At 44.6% G+C, this 26,532-nt stretch overlaps 1 protein-coding gene across 5 annotated transcripts in view; it reads right to left on the bottom strand.

The window, feature by feature from the left end:
* KMT2A (lysine methyltransferase 2A) overlaps positions 1 to 26,532 on the bottom strand; it is a 3,231,120-nt gene that overhangs the window by 1,132,888 nt on the left and 2,071,700 nt on the right. For all 5 annotated transcript variants that reach the window (XM_044080894.1, XM_044080898.1, XM_044080897.1 and 2 more), the window contains exon 21: positions 21,746 to 21,883. In XM_044080894.1, the coding sequence (XP_043936829.1) occupies positions 21,746 to 21,883 (138 nt within the window). The remainder of the gene's footprint in view (positions 1 to 21,745; positions 21,884 to 26,532) is intronic.

Below are 26,532 nucleotides of genomic sequence, written 5' to 3'. Positions count from 1 at the left end.
TTTTTAAGGTGGGGGGGGATCATCCACACTGCAAGGCTGTGGGTCGTCATAATGAGGAGAACAATGCTTACCTCATTCTGGGTGAGATCATAGATTCATAGATTGGTACTACGCCATCGGCTCTAGGGCCTACACAAGCCTAGCCATAACAATTCCCTGGATATTTCTTCCCACCATATTTATTTCCCTGGACCCCTGTCTAGCAGGGTGACTGACATGATCCCCGGGGTGAATTTCCTATCTCCCATCCAATCAAGGTTCCTTTTGAAGAGGGCAAAGGAGGTGCTCTGCTTGACATGTTTGGGCAATCTATTCCAGAGTATGGGGAGTCTCTGGGTCTGGAACCCATCTCTCCAGCATGTTTTGTTCATTGTGATGACAAGGTTTAGATCTCTGGAGTGTGTGGCTCTGAGGGATAGGGATTGGGATTTCTTTAAGTGGAGCATGTCCAACAGCTCAGGGTTTGACATGGCCTTGTATGTTAAGCAGCAATCGCCTCTGAGTAGACGATATGCCACAGAGTATAGCTGGAGTTTTTTTAGATGGTCAACATACGGCATCTGCTTTAGGAATGTGATACTTTTAGTGAGTTATTTCTGCAGCCTTTCCAGCTGTTGCAAATGTCTTGTGAGGTACATACCAAATGGGGCATTGTACTCTATAATGGGTCTAATGAGGGATGAGTACAGTGGGACAATGACCTCCTTTTTTCTGGATGAAAAGCCCTTAGTGCTGAGGTGTGCCACATAGAAGGATTTACTGAGTGTTGTGGCAATGTGGTTATCGAAAGTGAGACCACTGTCCACCTGTGTACCTAAGTCTCTCATCACACTTTCGGTGTTTAGTGTACTGCCACCTATGTGGTAATTCATGGGTACATGGTTTTTCCCAAAGGGGATAACTATACATTTCTTGGCATTAAGCTTGAGCCCATGGCTCTGGCACCAAGCATGTTTCTGTAAGGCCTTTTTGTAGAATATCCACATAATTGGGGATTCAATAATGGCTCCCAGTTTGCAGTCATCTGCGAACTTTGTTAGCCAGAGTCCCTTACTGTTGGCCTGTACTTCAGAGAAGTAGATATGAAACAAGAGCAGTCCCAGGACTGAACCCTGAGGTACTCCAATTGTCACTTGTCTGGAGCTGGATTTGGAATCGGCTACTTTTACAGTCTGGATTCTGTCAGTAAGCCAGTTGGCAACCCATCGAGTAACGTAGGGATTTATGCCCAGCTTAGTAAGTTTATCAATGACTTCAGAGTGGAGGGATTGTGTCAAAGGCCTTGGCGAGGTCAAGAAAGGCTGTGTGGACCACCTTACCCTCGTGAACAGCTCTGGAGACTGATTCAAAGAAGTCAATCAGGTTCAGGAGACAAGATCAGCCCTTCACGAACACAAACTGGGTGGGGTCCAGTGTTTGAATGTTGCCAAAGTCTTTGTTTACAAGTTCCATGATAATGCATTCCATGCCCTTGCAGATCAGGCTCATCAGACTGATGGGACAGTAGTTCCTGGGATCCAAGGTGGATCCCCCCCCCCCCTTGTGGAGTGAGATAACTGTTGCTGTGCACCACTCAGTGGGCATGAAGCCTGAGGTGAGGCTATGATTAAATATAACACTTAGCTGAGGTGCCAGTTCATTTTGTAGTTCATGCAGTACACAGCCCGGGATGTCATCTGGTCCCATGGACGCTATATTCTTAGCTTTGGAGAGTGAGGTTTCTACCTGTGTGGCAGTGATTACTAGAATTTGGCAATCTTTTGGTATTGAGATGGGCCCTTTAGGGGGTGAAGTTGGCACTAAATCGATCTGCCAGGATATTAGCAATATCCTTGGGATCAGTATATTTAATGCCATTCTGTTGTAGCTCAGAGCAGATCTGAGCATTGTCATTTAGATTCTTGACGTAACTATAGAATGCCTTGCGGTTGTCTTTGGAATCTTTGGCAATTTTATTTTCGTAACTAGCTTTGGAGAATTTTATGAGGGATCTCAGCTTCTTACTGAGGCTGGTAAGGGAGTTTTTTTGCATCCTGGGATTTTTCTCTTTTCTGCAAAAGTTTCTTCCTTCTGTTGTATAGTTTGTTTACGGCAGGGGACCACCAGACTGGCTTTCCTTTTTTTGGAGGAGAGCGTCTTGGTTCTATTTGGGATGGCACGATTCATGCACGAGTGGATGTGCTCGTACAGTGCCTTAGTGTAGGATTCAGCAGTCAAACTTTCAGCTCCCGTCTGCATGGGTGTCATGAAGTTTGTCACTTCTAACTTGAGTAGCATGAAGTTGGCTTTGGAGAAGTTTTTTACGGAGGTTTCCTTACTGGGGGGTGGGGGTGGGATGTGGATGTCAAGGGTGATTAGCTTATAATCAGACCTGACCAATGAGGGGGTGACCACTGGTGTGGAGCATCCATCTCCCATGTTGGTAATGATCAGGTCTAGGATATTGGAGCCCTTGGTGGGACAATGGATTAGTTGATCCAGGGAATTGGAATTTATGAATTCCAAGAACCGTTGGTGCAAGGTGTTGGTACCAGAGTAGTTTTCCCAGTTAATGGCAGGGTAGTTGAAATCACCCCGTATTAGGTTGTTTCGGTGTAGCTTAATATTTACTGCACCACACGGACTTCAGACACAGTTTTATTCTAGAAAAATGAAATGCTCCAAATGTCTTCTTCAGAATGAAGAAGTAATTTTTTATTGATGAAAGCACTTTAACGTTTTTACATTTGGAGCATTTCATTGTTCTGGAATAAAACTACGTGTCTGAAGTCCGCATGGTGCAGTTTGTATTGTTTTGGTGATTTTTTTTGCACCGGCACACCACATTTATTTTTGTTTGCTGTATCTTAATATTTTCCAGTATGTTTAGAAAGGTATAGTGAGAATCTTGGGGCATGGTGGGGGATCTGAAGCAAGCTACAATTTGGATTGCAGTCTTACCTAGTGTTAGTTGCACCTGGAGAATTTCAGATGCATTGTGTTGGGCCAGAAAGTAGAAAGGAATAGAAATCAGCCCAAAATGGCTAATAAAATTACAATTTCAGAGCTGAAAACCACTCGTGTTAGATAGACAGTACAATGCTCACCACTCCCACTAGTAAGCAGTAGGAGTTCCCTCTACCACAGCAAGGTCTGGATAGCTCTGAACACAGAAAATAAAGTCCTGAAATCAGCAAAGCCTGGGATCTGGACTACACTAGCCAGGAAAGGTGGGAAATGAGCAAATAAGATAGCATTTTTTTTTTTGGCTAAAACAGGCTAAATAATGCAATAATACAGAAATAAACACAGAAAAGGCTAACACACGAGTGTGTAGCCCTAAACAGTAAATGCAATTAAAACACTGCAAAATTAGCAATTAAAAACTTTTTAAATGAAGCAAGGCAAATGCACAACTGAAAAATGATTTAAGAGGCAGTAATACAGTAGAATAAGTAGCTAGTCTACATATACAGAAAAGTCTATATATACAAAAAAGCAGCTAAAACAACAGTAAAACAATTCAGATGCAGTGCAACCTAGAACACTTGAGTTGTAGCAATACTAAAGCAAATACAGTTTTAATAAATGCACTAAAATATACTCTATATTTCCAAAAAGTTTGAGAAGCACAGTTAGAACACAAGGAGATTCAGGCATTTTTTTTTTCTTTTTAAGAAAGGATGAACAGAAGGAAAGAAACTAAGTGGGTTGGCCTTCTCAGATGTTCTCTCTGTATTAGGTAGAATGAGCTAAGGACACTAGACTGGGAGGAGTGTCCAAGATCAAATTTAGAGTAGTGGAGGGCAACTGCAAGGCCAGCAGGTATAAAGACAAGATACCAAAAGGAAAGGTGGGTGGGAAGCTATTTTAGGCAGAAAACACTGCAGAAATGTTTATCACAGCACAGCAGAAAACCAGCAGTGAGCCAATAGCTATGAAATACAGTACAAATATGCAGTATACAATAAAAGTGCTATAAATATCTAGAATAATCAATAAATACTAAAAATAAGCAAAAAACAGGCTACTTATTGCTATATATCACAGATCAGGTGCTCCACCTCGGCTCTGTGTGTAATCTACTTTCTGAGGGAGTAGCCATGGGCTCTGGTTGGTGAGTTTGAGGAGGAGGGGGTACCAATGCTGTCTGGGCCAGTCTGGAGCTATAACAATTGTTCTTGGGCCCTCTTCTCTCATCTTGAGCAGAACCTAAGGAAAAAGGGGTATGGAGGGGAAATGCATAAATGAAAAGCTTTGCCCAGAGGAAGGAGAAGGCATCTGTTTTCCAAGTTGCCTCCTACTTGCTCTAGGTACAAAACTTTTGCAGGTGGGCATTCTCTTTGGATGCAAAGAAGTCTACCTGTGGAATTTCCAATGTCTGGGTTATAGACTGGAAGACTTTTGGGTGCAGATGCCACTTGTAAGGATCCATCATGTTTTCTGCTGAAATGATCTGCTACAGCATTTTCGACTCCTGGAAGGTATTGTGCTATCAGGTGCAAGACCATAAGCTGAGCTGTTTCCCAGATTTGCACTGCTAGACGGTATAGGGAGTAAAAATGTGTCCCTCTCTATGTACCATACAACTGTGATATTGCCTTGTCTTGATTGACAAGACACCTGGGGTCCATTTTTCCTTGAAGGTTAATAACCCCTTTAATACTGCCATGAGTTCCTTCCAGTTGATGTGTTAGTCTCTGGATCCGGAATACCACTTCTAAAGGGTTTGGAGGTTCTGGAAGTGAGTCCCCCATGCTGTCTCCGAGGCATATGTAGCTGGGGTTTGAGCCTGAGGGGAGATTTTAAAAGGGAGGCCCTGATTCTGGGAGCAAGCATGCGCCCCCGATGTGAACTCTGTTTTGAGTCGGGGATCTTGATCTCTAGGAACTATGAGGTCTGGCACTAGACATTCTTTATGTACCATTGCAGCTTCCTCGTGTAGCCTGGCACGGAGAACCATGAAGATGTATGAGGATACGTATCACAGGGGCATGAAGACCTTGCTGAAATACTTCTCAACTGGATACTGTGGAAGAAATTTATCAGGAAGGATACTTTTTCTGGAGGGAGGAAAGCCTTCTGGGGGAAAAGAATCCAGAAGTGCCCCCAGTAAGACAATCTTTTTTGCTGTAGTGTGGGAATTCTGTAAGGTCTCTGTGAACCCCAGTGAGGGAAGGCAGTCCTGGGTGAATTTGAGGTCCTTGAAGAGCTTGGCCTGATCTGCAGCTGCATGAGCAGCTGTCCACCAGGTAGGATTGATTTGTATCCCCCTGGTCCGTTAGGCTAATGCTCGTGCCAGGCACTTTGTGCTATAGATAAGCCAAAGGGCAGTACAGAAAATTGACAGTGACTGGATCCTGCCCTGAAGTGAAGCACTCTTCTTTGGGACTCCTGATAAGGGATATGCAGATAAGAGAGACCATGATGGCATGGGATGATATCACGGGCAGCAGTTTTTGGAGGGTTTACATTTTGAGCTTTGGCACCAAGAGGAACTGACTGAGGTTAGACAGATCCAAAATGGGGCACCAGCAGTCTTCCTTTCTGGGGAATAGAATCCTTTTCTGTGCTGTGCAGTGGGAACTGGTTCTAGTGCACCATGCGATCACAGTATCTGGATTTGAGCCAAGGCATCTATTTTTTGATTTTGGGGACATCTGGATAACCTGTATTTTAAATGTTCTTTAAAAGTGATTCTGAGACCAGCTGGCATAACAGTTAAGGTCTTTACCTCCCATGCACAAGGTACAAGGTTCGATCCTGACCTCTGACCAATGCCTGTTTGGAGTTTGCACTTTCTCCTTGTTTCTCTGTGGAGTTTCTCCCATGTTCGAAAAACATGTCAAGTGTGTCCATCTCAAACTCACCAACGAAAGGAGCTGTGGGCAGCAGCACAGACTCTACATAGTGCCCTATAAGGGGAAGAGTTGTACAGACCAACTGCTCAGGGCATCTATTGTGGTGCACAGTATCCTCAAGATAGGAGAAAGTACAGTTGTGTACACTTACCATAAATGTAGATGTTCAAGTGTATTCACTATTGCAGTCATTACATTTGGGTAATCTGCTGGCAGGTTGCCCTCAGTCAGCCTGAATAACCAAGTCTTGGGTCCTGCATCGGTTGCTGTCTAATCTTACATGACGTCAGGACGTCAGGGGTATAAAACATGCAGCCGACGCCATTTTATTCAGTTTTTCTTGCCCTAGATGTCAGGTGCCCCCCCAAAATGGGGGGCAAAAAATATATATAAATAAGCAGAAATATACATAAATGCACTTTTAGCAACATAAACTTTACCTTCATCTAAAAGCAAATACACCACCAAGGCTTTAGTGCATAGTTTAGGAAAGCAAAGGTAAAGAAAGGGGGATGGCGGGTGGGTAACCCGGACTGCAACAGTGAATACACTCGAACATCTACATTTATGGTAAGTGTACATAACTGTACTATGTTCTTCGTGTTTCACTGTTGCAGTCATTACATTTGGGTAGAATCCCAAAGCTATGGATGGGAGGATGGAACTAAACAGCATTAGGAGTGGCTATAAGGCCCTGCAGAACTGTAGTGGCAAAGCCTGCCCTGGATTTGGAGAAGAGAGGCAAACAATAATGCTTTGTGAAGGTATGAACAGAGCTCCAAGTAGCAGCTTCTAGAATGTCTTTGGTTGGAACCCCTCTGAGAAAAGCTGCTGAAGTAGAGGCAGCCCTGGTGGAATGTGATCTCATCCCCTTGGGCACAAGTTTACCATGGTGCAAGTAGCGGAAATGAATGCAGTGGCTTATCCACTTAGAAATAGTCTGCTTTGATATAGCCTTCCCCTCTGACCCTGCAGCAAATTCTACCAGTAGTTGCTCAGACTTTCTTAGAGATTTGGTCCTGTTTAAGTAGAATCTTAGTTGTCTGTGTACGTACAATGAATGCAGAATTCGCTCCCCCTTGTTCTGCGGATTTGGGCAAAATGTTGGCAGGTGAATGGTCTGGTTAAGAGCCACACTGGATACCACCTAAGGCATAAAAGAAGGATTGGTCCTGAGGGACATCCTGTCCGGGTAAAATATAATAAAAGGCTCCACTGCCATGAGAGCCTGCAGTTCTGAAACCCTTCTTGCTGAAGTGACTGCCAAGAGAAAAGCTGTTTTCCAAGATAGACATTTTATATCCACAGTAGCTGCTGGTTCAAAAGGAGCCAGGGTGAGTTTTTCCAGCACAAAATTGAGGTCCCATGCAGGAGATGGTGATCTTCTGGGAGGCCATAAATTTTTGGCCCCTCTAAGATACTGTTAAAGCAAAGGATGAGAAAAGAGGGGAGGATCTGTGTTGTAATGAGCCGAGATGGCAGAGGCATGGATTTTTATTGAAGAAAAAAGATAGGCCCTTGTCAAGCATCTCAGTCAAATATTGTAAAATCTGAGGAATATTGGGCTTTGATGCATCTGTTCCTTGTGCTAGGTTCCAAGCACAGAATCTCTTCCATTTATCAGCATAAGATTTTCTAGTACTAGGCCTTCTGGCTTCCAAAATGACATCCATCACAGATTTACCGACAGGTGTTGTTTGAATAATTAATTGATCAGCCATGCTGCAATACTCCGAGTTTGGAGCTGAGTGTGCAGAATTTGATTGTTCTGCTGAGATAGTAGATGAGGTATTTGAGGCAAGTACCATGAGGGAAGTTGAGACATATTCCTTATAAGTGGGTACCAGTGCTGGCGAGGCCAGTCCGGAGCAACTAGGATCATTTTTGTTTTTTCCTGTCTGACTTTTAGTAAAACCTAGGAGAGTAGAGGGAGAGGGGGAAAGGCATAGAGTGATAGGTTTTTCCAGCTGAAGGATAGAGCATCCACTTCCCAGGCATTTTTTTTGTGATGATTTCTTGTGCAGAATTTGTCCAACTGATAATTTTGGGGAGATGCAAATAGATCTATGTCTGAGCTCCCCCATTTCTGTGTTAACATGCTGAAGATTTGTGGATGCAATTTGCATTTGTGCGGGTCCATAATATTTCTGCTTAGGTCATCTGCCAGAGTATTTTGTTTTCCTGGTAGGAACTGAGCTTGAAGATGTACTTGGTAAGTCAAGGCTGTGTTCCACAAGGCCATGGTTAGTCTGCAAAGGGGGTAGGAATGTGTACCCCCCTGCTTGTTTATATACTACATAACTGTGGTGTTGTCTGTCTTTATCAGTAGTTGTCCTGGATGAAGTAAGTCCTTGAAGGCTGTCAGAGCATTCTGAACAGCTAGCATCTCTTTCTGGTTGATATGCAGATGCATTTGGTTTGGACTCCATTTGCCCTGAATGCATTTCCCTGCCAGGTGGGCCTCCCAAGCATAGTCTGATGTATCTGTAATTAGGGTCCGGGTGGCAGGGGGTAGAGTGAATGACAGTCCCTTATTCTGGTGACATGTCTCTGCCCACCAAAGAAACTCCTGTTGTAGGCAAGGAATGAGAGGAATCATTGTTTCCAGACTGTGACAATGTTGACTCCATAAACTTTTAGGTACCATTAAAGTTTCCTCATATGCAGTCTCACATATGGAAATATTAGTAGAATACAGGATGTCATGAACCCCAAAGTCTACAGAATTTTCTTGCAGATAACTGGGTTTTTGTTGCCATTTGTTTGAAGTATGTTGCCAGTTGCCTTTGTTTGTCTGGCATAAGGTAAGCCATCTGGGCAGCTGTATTCAAGCTTGCACCCAGGAATGTAATTATTTGAGAGGGTACCAGTTGTGATTTCTTTTCATTTATGGCGTACCCTAGGTATGCTAGAAGCCTTTTCACAAATGCCAGATGTTAAAGTAGACTGTCTTTGTCCTCTGCTTGAATGAGACAGTCATCCAGATAAGGATACATTTGAATGCTTCTTTGTCTGCAGAATGCAATTACTGGTGCCAGGCACTTTATAAAGACCCTGGGCACAGTAGATAAGCCAAAGGGCAGTGTAGAGAATTGGTAATGCAAAAAACCTGCTTTGAAGCGGAGGTATCTTCTGCATGATTCCCTTATTGGGATATGCAGGTATGCCTCAAGTCTAGAGTTACTAACCAAGCATTCCTGCCTAGCAAACGCAGTAGCTGTTGTAAAGTCAGCATTTTCAATTTTGGAATGTCCAGGAACGTGTTCAAAATAGAAAAGTCCAGTATTGGACGCCATGAATTGTCTTTTCTGGGTACCAGGAAAAGTCTTGAAATAAAACCTTGTCCTTTTTCCTTTTTGGGTACCAGTTGAATAGCCCCCATAGCCATGGGGGACATGACTTGCTTCTGGGCCTCTGCCCACTAGTTCTGTGGCAGATCCGGCCATCCATTTGGAATTGGCAAAGTATGGAAATGAAATCTGTACCCCTGGGATACTATGTTTAATACCCACTTGTCCTGGGTAATTAACTGCCAATTTTGAGCATGAAGTGCTAGTTTTCCCCCCAAGGGGGCTGCCAAAAGGTAAGTGCTTGGTGATGGTAGAGGACAGTCATTGAGACTGCTTACTGTAGGGTTGTGCTTTCTTCCCTCCAGTTTTGGAGATGGAGGCACCCCATTGCTTTGAACTGTAAGAACCCTGTGATTTGTATCTGGAGCCTTTTGAGCGCCTGGATTTGCCTCGAGTGGCTCTGTTGGACACAGGAAAGGATCAATTTTTAGTAGGCCAGTGTCTACTGAACCTAGGTGGTTGCACTTGCAAGAAATCTTTTACAGTTTGCATAGATTTACCTTTGTCTTCCATTTTCTTTAAAACCTCTTCTGCCTTATTACCAAACAGAGTATCATGCTGCAAAGGGGCATCCAACAATTTAGCTTTAACACGATCAGGCAGATTTTGCTCCTTGAGCCAGGCATGCCTTCTAATCACAGATCCAGTAATGGCGGCCCTACAAGAGGCCTCCAAGGAATCAAAACCACATTGCAAAGTATGCTTTCCAACCTGTTCTGCTGAATGCAATAATTCCTGTAACTCTATTTTCCAAACAGTCAGAAATCAACATCATTTTCTGTTTCAGTAAGCCCATAACATGCTGTTGATATTTAACATATGAAACTGGCAGTTTAAAGCCCTGACTGCCAAGGTTGCAGACGTAGAAATCTTCTTTCCCCATCTATCCAGCACCCTGGAATCTCTGTCAGAGGGGGTAGGATTTTTGGCTGTAGAGGCCTTTACACCCTTGGGACCCTGAGAAATGGTCTCAGGAGCAGCAGCAGGGTTTTTGAATAGAAATTCGTGGGAGTCAGGAACCCTGTAATATCGGCCTGTCTTACTAGAAGGCAGGGAATCAGGAGCCATACCCGATTCCGAAAACACATCATCAACAATGTCTAATACAGGAGGTACTGCCAAAGCCCTATGCTGAGGAAGAAGGAGGAAATCCCTAAGCCTCTTTTCTGATTCAGAGAAGTCCTGACTCTCCCAGTGAAAATGTTCCCTTAAAGTATGCAAAGTCTCTCCAAAAGAGTAATCCTCAGGAGGAGATGCAGATGGGATGGATTCCTCTGCATCAGAATCCTCATAGGGTGGAATAGAAAATTCCTGATCAGAAGAGGAATCAAAAGAAATGGAAACCTGATCTGAAGATACATAATCAGTGCCTTGCCTAGGCCTCTTAGCAGGGGGGGGGGTTTGGGAACCCCTGATCAAGGTAATTAAATCCTCAGCCATTTTGACAATCTGTTTTTCAGGCACAGGGGCCTGAGCTCGTGGCTTATGCGTCGTTTTTTTAGACATAGAAGATGTTTTTGACCTTGTTTTTGAGGCTGGCGCTGGTTTAATATAAAAATGTTGAGGCCTGAAAACACACTCAGAAGCCGGTGCCTGCTCAGAGGCTCCGACCCATCCAAGGGAGAGACATCCGCAGGTTCAACATCCTGAGAATCTCGCGGCATACCGGACTCCAAATGGGTCTTGGTAGAGCCCTGCATCACAAAAGTAGCAGGTATCAGGGGCTGCGAAAGCACCTCAATGCAATGAGTACCGGTGAATCAGCGACTGGCTTAGGAGAAGCTTTGCCGTTGGTTTTGGAACTTGACAGTCTGTCTCTGTCTTTTTCTTTGCGTTTTTTTTGCGAACTCCGGTAGTCGGATTGCTAACAGACGACATTTCAGGATAATTAAATCTTGAACCAAAATATTTAGAAGCAAAAATATACCGATGCTTAATAGTGCGTTGGTTAAATCTAGCACAAAATCGACAGCAAGGCACGTTGTGATCTGGGCCTAGGCAAGGAATACAGTACAAATGAAAATCCTTATGCGGTATTTGCTTCCCACAAGTAATGCAATTATTAACTTTTACTGACATTGGTAAAAAGCAAGAAAAAAGTTTCCCCAACGGGGTACTTAGCTTTAGTGAAGACTTCGGTTCTGAAACTCAAACTCGAACATTTCAGTAGTCGGCCGACCAGCACTTGCGAAATGCTTCTGCTTCGGGCACCGCGCGGCAAGAAAGACTGGAGAAAATGGCATCGGCTGCATGGTTTATACCCCTGACGACTTGACGTCATGGAAGAGGAGACAGCAACCGACGCAGGACCCAAGACTTTGGAATTCAGGCCGACTGCAACAGTGAAACACGAAGAACATCAAGAATGCTGGTTTGGTGACCCCTAAAGAGACTGTAACTGACGGACTTAACAAAACAGTGCAAGACACTTCTCTGTCTGGAAGATGTTCAGTCCATATATCTCTAGTTAATCACTGTATATCAATCAGATCAGACAATAGTAGTAGTAGTAGAAAGAAAAAAATAAAAAGATATATAAGAAGATGATATACAATAAGAAGAAATGTATCATACATTTTTCCTTATTATTTTTTTTCCTTTTTCTGGTTCTCTTTTTTCCACTTGATTCAAAATGTGCAATAACAATACTAATTATACAATAACATTTTTATAGATAGTTTTTAGGGTTCCTGTACACAGACCTGAAGAAGTCTAGAAGGATGAAAGCGATCTTTATTAACAATAAGTTATGAAAATAGAATATGATTTTTACAATAGATTTTTTACATGCAAATTGTATATGTATATATTTATATATATTTTTTTGATTGCCAAATGGACTAAGGTTGATATATTTCCAGCCATGTAGTATATCGTCTTGGATAAAATCACAGACTTAATAATCTACTTAATCTGGTTAAATCAGAGGAACCACATCATTACAAATTGTATTTAAAGCACATAAGGGTTATACTATTATAAGTGAAAAAAGACAGCAGCACAAACTCGAAAAATAAAACCGGCAAGTGAGCAGTGACACGTACAACCAGGAATTCTCCCACAAAGCAGATGAATACTGTCAGACAAAGTGTTATACTATTTATGACAGCTACTAAGTAGCTACCAGCTCAAATGTCACACTGATGGGGGAAGAGATGTGAATTTAACATGTGTACCAATATGCTGCGGTAGCGTTGTCGCCTCACAGCAAGATGTTGTCGCGTTAGTTTCTCAGCTAGAGCGTCTTCTGTGTGGAGGCATGCATGAATGGGCATGCCTTCGTTGAAGGTTGTGCGTCAGGGCTGGTAACTCGGCATGTAAAAATCCACTACGAAATATTAGCCGACTGGAGTTCCGCTGTGGCGACCCCTAACCGGGATAAGCCAAAAGACAACAACAACAACAACCAACAACACTGTTTTACAGCACAATAAACCACTCCCTTACCTGATAAAAAGTGTACATATTTTTAGAAAGCTTGTGAGGAAACTATTACTCTATTTTTGTTTTACTTGGATCGCTTGTCTGTATATTTGATAAAGGATCTTCGACTGGAAACAGACTGCCTGCCTTGCTTGGATTACTTTCGAATACTTAGTAATTCTGTAAAATTATATATTTTTTATTGTTATTATTATTTATTTATTTATTTTTTTTTTTACTTAAGACGAGTTTAAGTTCGCTACTTCTACTACTGTTGTCTGAGCTGATTAATAAGAGATATATGGATTGTTTTGTTTTTGGACCCACTATACTTTAGTGGGCTGTTTTGAGACTTCGGGGATACCATGGAAATTACCTTTTTTTTTTTTTTTTTTTTTTTTTTTTTTTTTAACTGACAGGTAGTTTTGGTTGATGGTGTCCAGATTAGATCTCTTGAAGTAGACAGTGATGCCTAAAAAAGCTATCTTGCACCCCGGGTCTAGGGCGGCTTGAGTACTGTAGGTGTAGGCCACCCCAGGCACTGCTCATGAGATACTGAGACTATATATGAATGGGGGGATCCAGACACATCTGACATCTGTGCAGAGAGTCCTGTCTCAGAGTGAGACAATAACCTTTCAAAAGATGAAGCCAAACAGCTTGACAGGATCCTATTTGATTTGCAGATTTAGGAAAACCCCTATTTCAGCTGTTGACCTGGCCAGGTGTCCTGGAAAATAAGTTCAGAGTTGAACCTGACCTCATCTCTTGGGTCTGACCCAATGACTTCAGAATAATCTCAAGTCCAAGAAAACTGGAGTCAAGTGCATCAAGGAAGGATCCAATGAAGACGACAGCCAAGCTGTTGGCACCTACGAAGGGAATAAAGAGTTATGTACTTGCCATAACTTGGAATCTGTGCTATCCAGTGTCATTATTCATCATGGATGAGTCTTGGATCTGACCTCATATCCGAGCCGGTAAATGAAGGACAGATCCAGAGCTCTAGCTCCTCCCCTTCCCATGATCCCTTCCTGACCTACAACCACAGATCGAGTTTGCAGGATAAGGAAACAGCCATCAGGACTGCTTATAGTACTTAAAAAAAAAAAAAAAAAAAAAAGTCCATAAAGGAATACATCCCTCCATACCTACCAGATCTCCAAAAGGCAGGGGGAAACTGGGTGGGAATGTGATGAATAATGACACTGGGTAGCACAGATTCCAAGTTATGATAAGTATACAACTCTTTATCGGATGCTGTGTGTGTCATTCACCACAGATGGGTCACATTCCCCAGCTACTATGAACCCTGGGAGGCCTCGGGGAGGGATATGCCAGAGCCCAGTGGAACCAAAGGAAGCCCTGTTCCTAGATATTAAGTCCAACTTATGATGCGTAACAAAGGTGTAATGATTAGACAAAGTAGCAGCGGCACATATCTCATCCAATGAAAGTCTGGCCAAAAAGGCGGAAGTAGCTGTCACCAACCTTGTAGAGCGAGCTTTAACTGGTTCTGAAGGGTTGATTGTGCCTGCTGTCATAAATTAAGGAAATACAGCTGGGGATCTAACGGGAAAGCCATACCTTGGTAACTGCCAGACCATTTCTGGCATGAGAAAAAGCTACAAAGAGCTGATCTGACTTTTGAAATTCTTTGGTCCTCTTAAGATAAAAATAAAATTGTCTATGGATGTCCAAACAATGCAAAATCTATTCCTCTTTGTTGGAATAATTAGGGAAGAAAACAGGCAGCTAAACAGATTGGTTAAGGTTGGCCTCCGACTCTATCTTGGGAATGAATGAAGGATTAGTTCTGTGAGATAGCCTATCCTTATGAAAGACCATAAAAAGGGAGGTTTGATACCAAGATCTGCAGCTCAAAAACCCTCTTTGTCGAAGTAACAGCCACCAATAAGGCTTCCAGGATAGGAATTTAAGATAAACTGTGCAGCAGGCTTAAAGGCCTTTTGTGTCAAAGACTGCAACACCAAAGTGAGATCCCATGGGGGAGAGGGATCTTTGATAGGAGGTCTAACGAGAAACATCTCTTTGAGGAAGGCTTTACAGAGTATGGAAGAGAAGGTGGGACTCCCGTTCAAATGAAAATTTGAGATGGCCGCCTACTGAAGTTTAATCGTAGAGAAACTATCCCCTTCTTAGAAAAGGGAAGCTAAAAACAACAGAATGTCAGGAATAGGGGCTGAAAAGAGGTCAAGGTTTCGTCTATCCCAAATGGAGAACCCTTTCCACTTGCTAGAATATACCTTCTTAGTAGACTGTTTCTGACAGGCTAAGATAATATTCTTCACTGGAGAAGAAAGCCTGGACTGGGCAAGGACCACTGGGAATTGGAGGAACCATGTGGTTAACTGAACGGACTGAAGACTAGATAGAGGTAGCCCTCAAGGGTGAGAGATGAGATCCGGAATGGGATCCAATATCCAGGGTTGATGTTTCAGATTAGACCAAAGCAGGGAGAACCATGGCTGGGGAGGCCAAAAGGGGGCAATGAGGATAAGGGTCTTCGGGCGATGGGCTTTCTGCAAAATTCTGGGGATGACGGGAGTTGGAGGGTAAGCATACAGGATTCCCGGCAGCCAATCGTGAACCAGAGCGGCCCTGGCAGACTCCTCCTCTGTGGGAATCAGGGCAAAGTAATTGCTACATTTGTGGCTGACAGGGAAGGCGAATATGTCACAGAAAGAAAGACCCCAATGGTCGAATATCCAATGTGCCACTGATGGATTCAGGGACAACTCGTGAGGACTCAGGACACACCTGCTGAGTAACATGCTGGAACTGCCAGATATAAGCGTTCCAAGAACAAAGCACCTGGAAGACATCACCCATACCCACAATCTCATGGCCTCTCTGTACAGGGGATAAGACACCCCCCCCCCCGCTTGATGATGTACCACAACACTGCCATGCTGTCCATTTGAATTGCTAGTCCCGAGAGGGAGACCCTCCTGAAAGGCTTGCAATATTAGAAGGACTGCTCTCATCTCCAGTACATTTCTATGCAATTTAGTCTCTACAGGGGACCATGTGCCTTGAACCATCCTTCCCTGAAAATGTCCCCCACCCCAGTAGGGAGGCATGGTCACTGTGGCCTTGGGCTGGGGAAGACAAAAGGGCCTGCCTGTAAATAGATCTTGATTCTGAAGCCACCAAACAAGATGGTTTTTGCACAGCCGGGAAATTCTGATGTCCATGAACAAGGGGTGAACCTGAGCAAAACACCGAAATGCCAGAGTCCACTGCAGGACCAACATGTGATATCTGTCAAGTGGCACTAGCTGAATGGCAGCTGCCATTGAGCATAGTGCATGCAAAACTAAGTAAGCTGTGGGATGATCGAGAGCCAGCAGCTGATTTGAACCCTGCGGGGAGGGAGTGCTGAAGTCTCCAACACAGTGTCTAGAAGAACTCTGATGAACTCCAGATTCTGACAGGGTGAAAGACTTGACTTCATGAGGCTGACTGTGATCCCCAGATTGTGGAGGAGGTGAAGAGTACAGTTGGAGGCCAAAGACAGTTGATGCCTCGTTGGGGGTTGTGATGAGCCACTTATCCAGGTACAGAAAGACCTGGAATCCTTGTAGCAGAAGATGAGCTGCTACCACTGCCATGCATTTGGTGAACACCTAGGGGGCTGTAGTGAGTTCAAAGGGCAGGGCTCTGAACTGGTAGTGATTAGCCCCTAACTGAAAGCACAGGTATCTCCTGGAACATTTGTCGATCTTGATAAGATGGTATGCATCCTTGAGATCCACTGAGCGCATCCAACTGTCCTTGCACAGAAGAGGCAGAATGGACTGTACAGTGGCCATCCGGGACAGACGGGTTCAGCTTTCTGAGGTCCAAAATGGGACGCAGGTTCCCAGTTTTTTTTGGCACCAAAAAGTAGCAAGAGTAAATTCTGGATCCTTGTTGTCCTGTTGAGACCTCCTGGATGACTCTTTTTTTGAAGGTCTTGGAACTTGAGATGAGCCAACTCCCTCTGGCAGGGTGAAATGTCTGGGAGAGATTTCGGAATAGGAGGGGGCTGGAGGAAGGGTATGAATTAACTCCTGGAAGTGATCTTAACACCCGCTGATCTGAGGTGACACTTGTCCAGGCTAGTGGTTGAAGAGAGAGTTGTTCTCCGACTGCCTCCAGGGCAGGACAGCTGGGCAGCACCTCAGGAGAGCTGAGTGGGCATCTCAGAGAAAGTTTCCTGAGAGCCTTGGCTCTGCAAACATCCTCTGCCTCTAGGGTGGAGTCTGCCATTAAATCCCCTTCCCCAGCCGGTAGAAGAGGATTCTTGTGGAGCATCCTGGAAGGAGGACGGAGTCCTACATAACCAAAGTTTCTTACTGCTCCTCTGATTCTTGGAAAAAGATAGTTGGGAAGTAGAAAGCTTGATCCCGGCCATGGACACAGTTTTCCCCTCCTGCTTGCTGCAGGACAATGTCTCTGACGGATGGGCCAAACAAGGTTGACCTGTCAAAAGGGGCGTTAGTAAAAGACGCCCTAAAAGGTTCCACAAACCTGCAAAGGCAAAACCAACTATGCGGTCTAATGCAATGCCTGTGCATTGTACTAGAAGTGGCCTCCTCTGCATTAGAGATGAACCTCATTGAGGCATTAACCAAGGAAGTTATGAGTAGAAAGCTTTAGGGAGATCAACTTGAGACTCTCTGGAGGCAGTAACTCTGAAAGGGAGGTGGAGAGTTCCGAGAACAAATCTCTTTGCAGCTGGGTGAAATGTGCCATGTAATTGGTCACTCTCAGTCCAAAGGTCACTGAGGCGAAAATGCACTTTCCAAAATCGTCAATTGCTCAAGACTCTCTGTTCAGGGGATGGACTGTGGAGCTCTGTTCCGCAAGCTCCTTCTTAGTAGCTGTGGCCACCACAATAGCAACAATGGGGATGCCCTTACTCCAGAATCTTTTATCTTTTGGGGTCTAAGAAATTTGTCCGCCTTTTTGGGAACTGGTTCCACTGTGTCCGGTTTCTTCCACATCCTCTTGGCGATAAGTTGTATGAGCTCATCGGCAGGGGGACACCCAGGTAGAAAATGCGCCCATCCCAAAGGCCTTCAGGAACATGGACTCCTCTGAAGATGAGGTGGGGGAAGGCCAACTACCTCTTTGCTTTAGGATCTTGAGGATGCCCCCGAAGGGCACCTCCCTCCTCGAAATCCATGTCCTCAGTTAGGGACTTTCTAGGGGAGTCCAAGTGCCTCCTCTTACACATCCTCTTCTGATGGGGCTCCTCTATGGTGGGCTCTGGGGAGGACTCAGAAGTGGCAGGGACCCCAAGCAGGGTAATGCCCATCTGAAGGTGCTCACGGGAGGGCTGACCCTGAATGGATGGTGTAGGCTTGCAGCCCAAAGTTGAGATGGGCTGGGGAGGACCTAGAGACAAAGGAGATGTAACTGCCCAGCTGAAGGTCCTCTCTACCACCCTGAAGGCTGACGGGCTGGACAAAGCCCCCTCTCCTCCTCCACGGCCGCAGTCATATGGGAAGGAAGGAGGGACTCCGACCCAGAACCAACATCTCCAGATATCGGCCCAGAGCTGTCCAGCATAAAGGCCCCCAAGGGAAGGGAACGGTCTGAAAACTCTGGGCCTGATACCACCTCCTGGGAACCTGCTCAGACCTCATGGGGCCGAGGCACAGACAGACCTGGGAGCACCATAACAGAGCCCGCCAGGGACTCTGACAATGTCAGGAAGGGGGGATGCTCGACACAGACTGCCTCTCACAGGGAATGCTCCGATCCTGGAAATTCAAATGTGGGGTGGTAGGACGAAGAGAGTGGAGTCCTGCAGATGGAGAAGATCCCCTGGGTAACTCAGCCGGCGATGGTAACAAACCCAACTCGATTTGGGCTTTGAGGAAACTCATCATCCTATCCATATCAGTAGGGACCAGACTTCTGGAAGATCTGGAAAACACCAAAGAATGTCCTGACCTGCCCAGAGACCCTGACACCATCCTGCGGTCTCGGGAGGGAGAGAGACTCCTATGCCTCGGGCCTGAACTTCTAGACCTCGAGCGAGAATCGTCTATGATTACTGGATCGGACGTGACCTTTAGATTAGATTGCTTCATCGGCGCCAAAGACGGATCCGACAAACGGGTCAGATCCGACGCCATAGTGTGCAGAGTCACATCCAAGGCCTCAGATCAAATGGACTGACCAGAGGCTCTCGGAGTGGAAAAGCCCGGATCTGAAACCAAAGAGGTTGGGCTCGGATCTGGGGATTTTTGCAGGGGAGTCCCTCAAGGAAGAGGAGGTGGTCTTACTTTTGGGATCTGGAGGAGATTTAGTGGGCGAACCGGAGGCTAGAGTTCCCCCTTTAGCAAGTCCACTGAGCAGGAGTTTATTCCTGCGATCCATGACAGCCCTGGGGTTGAATGCATCCCAAATGTCGCATTCAACCTTTAGGCGACTCTCTCCTAAACAGTAAATACACTCCTTCTGCGTGTCGCAATGGGACATCTTCTGACTGTACGAGGAGCATCTCTTAAAGCCCTAGGGCTTTATCAGACATGTTACACACACACAGCATGCTCACAAAAACAAAAGGGGGGAAAGAGTGGGACAGCTAAGGAAACCATTAACCCAAGCTAAGGAAAGGGACCTGTGTAAAAGGCGGGAACCAAAAGAGAAATTTAGAAAGCTATGTTACTGAAGAATAGGAAGGAAAAATCCCCCCAAAAGGAAAACCCAAGTCACTTATCTGAATTCTTCGCTTGAGCTGCTGGAATCACGTCAGAGCGTTTTCATGGCAAATGAGATCTGAGGTTGTAGGTCAGCAAGGGGACATGGGAAGGGGAGGAGCTTGAGCTCTGGATCTGTCCTTCAATTGCCGGCTCAGATTGGAGGTCGGATCCAAGACCCATCCATGATGAATAATGACATGGATAGCATCAGATATATGGGTTTGCTTTGGAACCATTGTCATCAGCACAGAGAAGTGGACCAGGGAAGGAAACAAGCATCAAAGCTTGAGGGGAAGAACCCTCAACCCCCTGGACTGAGGGAGAGGGAAGGACTCTCCCAGGTACATTTGGACCTTCAAAAGGTTTCTCATGAGGTGGTCCAGATCAGAGTCCTTAATGCTTCTGAAGATCTCATAGATGTCATGGAAACAGGCTTACCAGGTTGAAGTGCAGGGTGTAAAATGTTTATGGTCTGGAATGTGGACCTCATGAGGGGATGAATCCAGGGAAAACTCTGGATTTGGCATAAAGGGGATGAATGGTGAATGAAGCTGATCTGAAACATCAGCTTCTGAAAGCCCAAGGCTCTAAATGCTTCATGCCAGGGAAATAAATGAATCTACAACCAAACCTGGAATGGATGGAGATCAATGCTGGTGGGAATACTGATTCCAGAATCAAAGTCAAAGCTTGAGAAAAACAAGGCCTTGAAGCCTTCAAATCTGACAAATATTCCAAAAGGGAGTCAGCAGAATGTTTGTGGACCTCTTATTTTTATTTTGTCTGGCTTTCTCTCTTTATTCAAAGGCTTTCTTCTTGTTTTACTTTCTTTATACCCTTCCTATCCTTGTCTGTGCTCCTGTCCTTTTTTCTTCTCCAATGGTTTCTTCAAGGGAGATATAGCAGCTTGGGTAGGAGTTAAGGAACTGGGTAGCTTGCCCTCAATACCAGTTTGGCTTTTCAATCAAAGCCCTGGCACCAGAGGCTGCATAGGCCTGGCACTCAGTATCAAAGTGGACCACTCCTAAGCAAAAGAAACAATTGTAGTGGGAGTTGGGGGGGGGGCAATCTATCCTCACACCCCAAACACATTTTGAAGCACAAAGCTATGTCCCTTGAAAAATAAACAGTAATAAGGAGATAACTACACCAACCAACAGTAAGAATCACAATCCAATCACTTAAGCAAAAAACTACTGTAAATGTTGCAAAACACTTTACTAAGAAAGAAAAAATGCCACAAAATGATTTAATTTTTGCAGAAAGTAAGTAAAGAGATGAGCTAAAGCTCAAAAGAAGAAAATTGTGGGAGTAAGGTTAAAAGACACAGACATTCACACATGTGCTCAGATGAACCATCACAATCAATCCCTGGAAGAGCCTGAAGGTATGGGATCAGTCAAAACCATCACAATCGGTCCCTGTCAGAAGTCAGGAAAATATGGAGGGATTGTAGCTCTAAATAGGACAGGGCAGTGGCTGAGTTGCAAGCCAAGACATGGCCGACACACTGCAAAGCAACACCTGGGATGGCATGAGTGTGCAGGGGATAGATTAGACCTTAACAGAAATCACTACATTGTAGTAGTACAAGATGCTGCCACAGGGAGCCTCTTTCTCATTTGCTCCAAACATGAATCCCAGCTAGTTCAGGGTGGCTATATCAGATCTGATAGGCCCAGTGAATGAGGAAAGGCTCTGGAAACAACTACTCAACTGTGGGGAGCCAACAAGTATGACAAAAAAAGGTACAGTTACCAAAACAGTACAGGGAAGTGAGAGGCACAGATGTTGAGAGGGAGAAGCATAGCATGTATATACTGAAACACATAAGTGAAAGGGAGGATATAATCTGAACACACTTCAGTATTAAGGGGTAAGAGGAAGGGATGGAGTTGAAAGAAAGAAAGAGAAAGAAGAGGGTGAAAAGAACATGTATGGCAAGCAGAACTGAGATAATTCAAGTCTGACACAATGAAAAACTACTTCATGACTGGTGGGATCCTAATAGTGATAAAATGAAAACAACAGAGGGATCAAAATATACCAAAGACCAGTGAAGGCGGTAACTGACCACCACACAGGGGAGAGATGGAAAAACTCTGGTGAGTGAATCACAATCACAAGGGTTAGTCTACCTACATCTTTATATATAATGATATGTATGTGAATGGGGAACAGAGACAAGAGTGGGAGACTTAAGGCTAAGTGTTTGTAGCCAGCATGTTGAAACTTGGGCTATGAGCATAAACAGGGGAGAATCTGTGTGAATGCCTTTGAAATTACTACATAATAAGACATACCGCTCATAACACGAAGAAAGCCAGAAGCAGTGCTACTTAGCTAATATTAAAACTGCACTTTACTGGGGACAACAGCTGTACATTATTCTACCATTCCAAGATCTTACCAGCTGCTTTCCTCGGATAACTGCCATATGCACATTTTTCAGGGATCCATCATCATCTTCAAATACTTCAGCTGACCACAGTGCACAGTTAACGTGTGTCCACTCATTCTGGCCAATATATAAAAGCCGTCCAGATTCCTAATAAAAACAATAATTAAATGTCTTAATAAATATTTCAAAATCAATATTTATATGAACTCTGAAAATTCAGTAAAAATAAAAAATAAAATGAACTACAATACTCTGACAGATTTACTCAAGGTGCATTTCCAATCTGAAACACAAATTACTGTTGCAAATACCAAGGCACACTTCCCTATGCTTAAACTGAAAAAAAAACGTATGTTCTTAGGAGGGTTGTACTACAGCTAAATACAGATTAATTACTTGAGAAACCAACAAGTGCAGGTCTTTCTCTAATTTATGCATCAAATTTGTCACATGAAACGCTACAACACAGAATGAAGAGAACAGTGCATATTCACAAGCACAAAATCTTGCCAGATGAAATGTAACAAAAAAGGACAACGAAAACACACTCAGAATGTCTGAAGAGGATGGGCTATCATAACTGCTACCTTCTAGGGGAAATAAAACAAAGGGCTCAAATACAATAAATGTGTTATTGCTGACAATGTTAATATCAGCTAAGTGAAAACCTATAAGGTGCAGACATCATCATTTATATCCCTTCTGATGAACTTCTTGCAACCTTACTTACTAAGCCATACTTTTGGAACCATGTGTATCACGTAGAATGTCACTGCATCACTCCTAAATGTGGAAGCACTGTATTTTGCCTAGAAATGGGTAGGCAATGAAACATGAAGAACCAGTTAAGACTGCAGACATGCATTTGCCATGAAACACAAACCTACACATAGTATACACAGGGAATCACATGCCACAGATGGGACATCATTCCAGAGAGAGGGCAATGAAAACAAAAAGGAAGGCTGGCTTGTATTCCAACTTGTAAGACACTTCCTCCCTTCCAGGGGATACCTCAGCCCCCATCCAGCCACCTTCATAGACGAGGGCACCATTCAGGCTGTTCCTCCAGACCAATAGGGAAAAGGGTTCTAACTCCAAGATGTTTCTTGTGCCAAGAAAATATGTCCCATGGAGGCCTATTCTGGACCTCTCCCTCTTAAATACATTCCTGGTGATGCCTTCTTTCCAGATGCTATCTCTGAAATCTCTTCTACCCTTGGTCCCCCCCTCAATCCTTTCTATCCTCTCTGGATCTCAAGGATGCCACCTACATACCCCTATTCACCCTCAGTTCAGGAAGTTCTTGCATTTCTCAGTGGGTTCTTTGCACTTTCAGTTCTCTACCTTGACTTTTGGTCTCTCCACTGCTCCAAGGGTATTCACAAGGTCCCTAGCCCTAGCCACTGCCTACCTAAGGGTAAAAGGGCTTCATGTTTACCCCTATTTGGACATCCTGCCCTGTCAGCAGCCCAGATCTATTAAAACACCTTGCCCTAGCTATTCCCTTTCTGCAGGGTCTGGGATTTTCAATAAACTTAAAAAAAGAAGTTATGTACTCACCGTAATTGTTCCATCTGAGTAGTTCTATTTCATTTGTCTTCAACCTGTGGTATACTGGATCCGTATCGGATCCAAGACGGCAAATAAACTAGCATCTTCTCTGAGCTCCAAGCTCCTCCCCTTACCCATACTACACCTCCACTACCTTCCAACCCCTAGATTGAGTTTGCTGACCCTTATACTGATAACCCGACCTGAAAAATACTTTATGACCTACAACTGCAACCAATAGGCTGTTCGTATGATAAGGTCAGGGGGAAGGAGGGAGGGACGGTTGAAGACAAATGAAGTAGAACTACTCAGATGGAATGCTATGGTGAGTACATAACTTCTTTATCTGAAGTAGTTTACTTCATTTGGTCTTCAACCTGTGGGATAGAGTCCCCAGCTACTAAACTCCTGGGTGGCCCTCATAGAAGGATATTCCGGAGCACCGCGGAACCAAATGATGCTCTCCCTCTAGAAGTCAAATCAAATTTGTAGTGAGAAATAAAGATATGAGATGAGGACCAAGTAACTGCAGAACAAATATCATCCAATGAGACTCTAGACCAAAAGGCCACAGAAGTAGCCATGGACCTAGTGGAATGAGCTTTCACTTGACACGGAGTAGACACACCTCTATCCTTACAGACCTGAAGGATGCACAAGGAAATCCACCTAGCAATAGTGATCTTGGAGATAGGCTTGCCCAAAAAGGGTTTAGAGAAAGACAGAAACAACTGATCGGATTTGCGGAAGTTTTTGGTCCTGTGTAAATAAAAATGTAACTGTCTATGAACATCCAACAAGTGGAGTTTGTATTCCATTTTGTTAGCAAAGTTTGGGAAGAAAACAGGTAAATTAATGGTTTGATTGATGTTAACCTGTGATGCAACCTTTGGAAGACAGGATGGTTTGGTCCGAAGGGAAACCCTATCTTTATGGAAAATCATATATGGAACTTTGATGGACAAAGCTTGCAGTTTTGAAACCCTTTTAGCAGAAGTGATAGCCACCAGGAATGCTGTTTTCCAAGATAAGAATTTAAGACCTGTGGTTGCAGTAGGTTCAAAAAGTGGAGCGACCAAAGCTTGAAGAACCATAGTAAGGTCCCATGGGGGAACAGGATCCCTGACCAGGGGATGTAACAGAAAAGTACCTTTGTTAAAGGCTTTACACAGTCTGGAGGCGGCCAGGGAGGCAGAATTCTCACCCACATGAAAATGAGAGATGGCAGCCAATTGAACTTTGATAGTAGAAGAGCTTGCTCCCTGTTGAAAAATATTGGCTAGGAAATCAAGAATGGCAGAAATAGGAGCCATGAAAGGGTCTAAACTCCTTTGAGAAGCCCAAAATGAAAAATGTTTCCATTTGCTGCGGTAAATCTTTCTGGTCGAAGACTTATGAGCAGCCACCAAAATAGACCTAACTGAAGAGGATAATCCAGGAATCCTAGCGATCATCGGAACTGTAGCAGGCAAGCTGCAAGCTTCAAACTGTCCAGGTTTGGATGAGGAACCCCCAATGGGTGTGAAATCAGATCCTGAATGGGATCCAAGATCCAGGGCGGAGCCAGAAGATGAGACCAAAGGAAGGGAAACCATACCTGGCGAGGCCAAAACGGGGCAATGAGGATCACTTTGCTCGCCAGTCGACGAGCTTTCTGTAGAAACCTAAGAATAAGAGGTACTGGACGGTAACTATACAGAAGACCAGGAGGCCAAGCATGGACTAGAGCATCTCTGGGGGACTCCCCCGGTAGGGGGTTCAGAGCAAAAAACTCACTGCACTTCGCGTTGGAAGGAGATGCGAAGAGATCGCAGCAAGATATGCTCCGCTACTGAATGATTCAGAGACCACTCATAAGACATCAGAATAGTCCGACTTAACCTGGCCGCTAGAATGTTAGACCGTCCCGGAATGTGCGTTGCTATGAGAAAGCGACCGGTGGAGATCACCCATTCCCACACTCTTGCGGCCTCGCGACAAAGAGGGTAAGATCTGGTCCCTCCCTGTTTGTTGATGTACCAGACCACTGACATGTTGCCTGATTGAATTGCAAAGATTCCCAGCGGAAGAAAGGCATGAAGGGCCTGCAATGTCAAAAGGACCGCCCTAATATCTTGAACATTTATGTGCAACCTGGTCTCGACAAGGGAACATAGGCCTTGGACTGTCCTGCCTGAAGAATGCCCCCTCCACCCAAGTTGGGAGGTATCCATGGTCACTGTGGCTTGGACAGGGGCTGAAACAAAGGGTCGTCCCTCCAAGATCTCTGGAGAGCACACCCACCACAGAAGGAATGACCGACAGATTTGACTGAGGTGTATTGGATACATTAATGGAAGTTCCAACGGGGACTATTGTACAGCTAGTGCCCACTGCAGTACTCTCATATGTAACCGAGTGTACAGAAGAAGCGTTATGGTGACTGCCATTGAACCTAAGGCTCTCAAAACTGATTCTGCAGATGGAAGATGAGAACGGTAGATCAGAGAGACATGCATCCTCAGGTCTTGTACTCTCTCTGTGGTCAGGAAGATTTTGCACTTTAAGGTGTCTATCCTTGCCCCAATGTAGTCTATCACCTGGACAGGATTTAGATGTGATGATTGTGATCCCCAATTGCAGAGCAAGCTTTAAGAAATAATCCCTGGTTTGAGAAAGTAGACACCTGGTGGGAGCAGTGAGGAGCCAATCGTCCAGGTACAGATAGACCTGAATCTCCTGAAGCCTCAGGAGAGCCGTTACTACTGCCATCACTTTGGTGAACACCCTGGGGGCTGTGGTGAGACCAAAGGGTAGAGCTTGAAATTGGTAATGATTGGCTCCTAGCCGGAAGCGGAGGAACCTCCTAGAGCTTCTCTGCATCTTTATGTGATAGTAGGCATCCTGGAGGTCTAACGAGCACATCCGGTTGTTCTATTGCAGGTACGGCATGATGGACTGTAGTGTGACCATCCGGAATTTTTCTTTGGTAACTGACAGGTTCAGGGTAGATAGGTCCAGAATGGGCCTTAAGTCCCCTGTTTTCTTTGGCACCAAAAAGAACCTGGGGTAGAAGCCCGATCTGAACTGCTCTGGGGGGACGGGTTCAATAGCTTATTCTCCAAGCAGCTTGTTCTCCTTAGCAGCTTGGAGATTTCCTGTGCTGCTGTCTCCCTTTGTGTGGGTGTTATGTCTGGGAGGTGTTTGGGAGGACCCACAAAGGGGATACAGTATCCTCTGGATAGAATCTGAAGCACTCAGTG

Source organism: Protopterus annectens, chromosome 8.part0 (assembly GCF_019279795.1).
Source record: "Protopterus annectens isolate FY-2018-M chromosome 8.part0, PAN1.0, whole genome shotgun sequence".
NCBI classification, from domain to species: Eukaryota; Metazoa; Chordata; order Ceratodontiformes; family Protopteridae; genus Protopterus; species Protopterus annectens.
The sequence above is the reverse complement of the archived record's forward strand: the minus strand, read 5'-3'. Positions and strand labels throughout refer to the sequence as shown.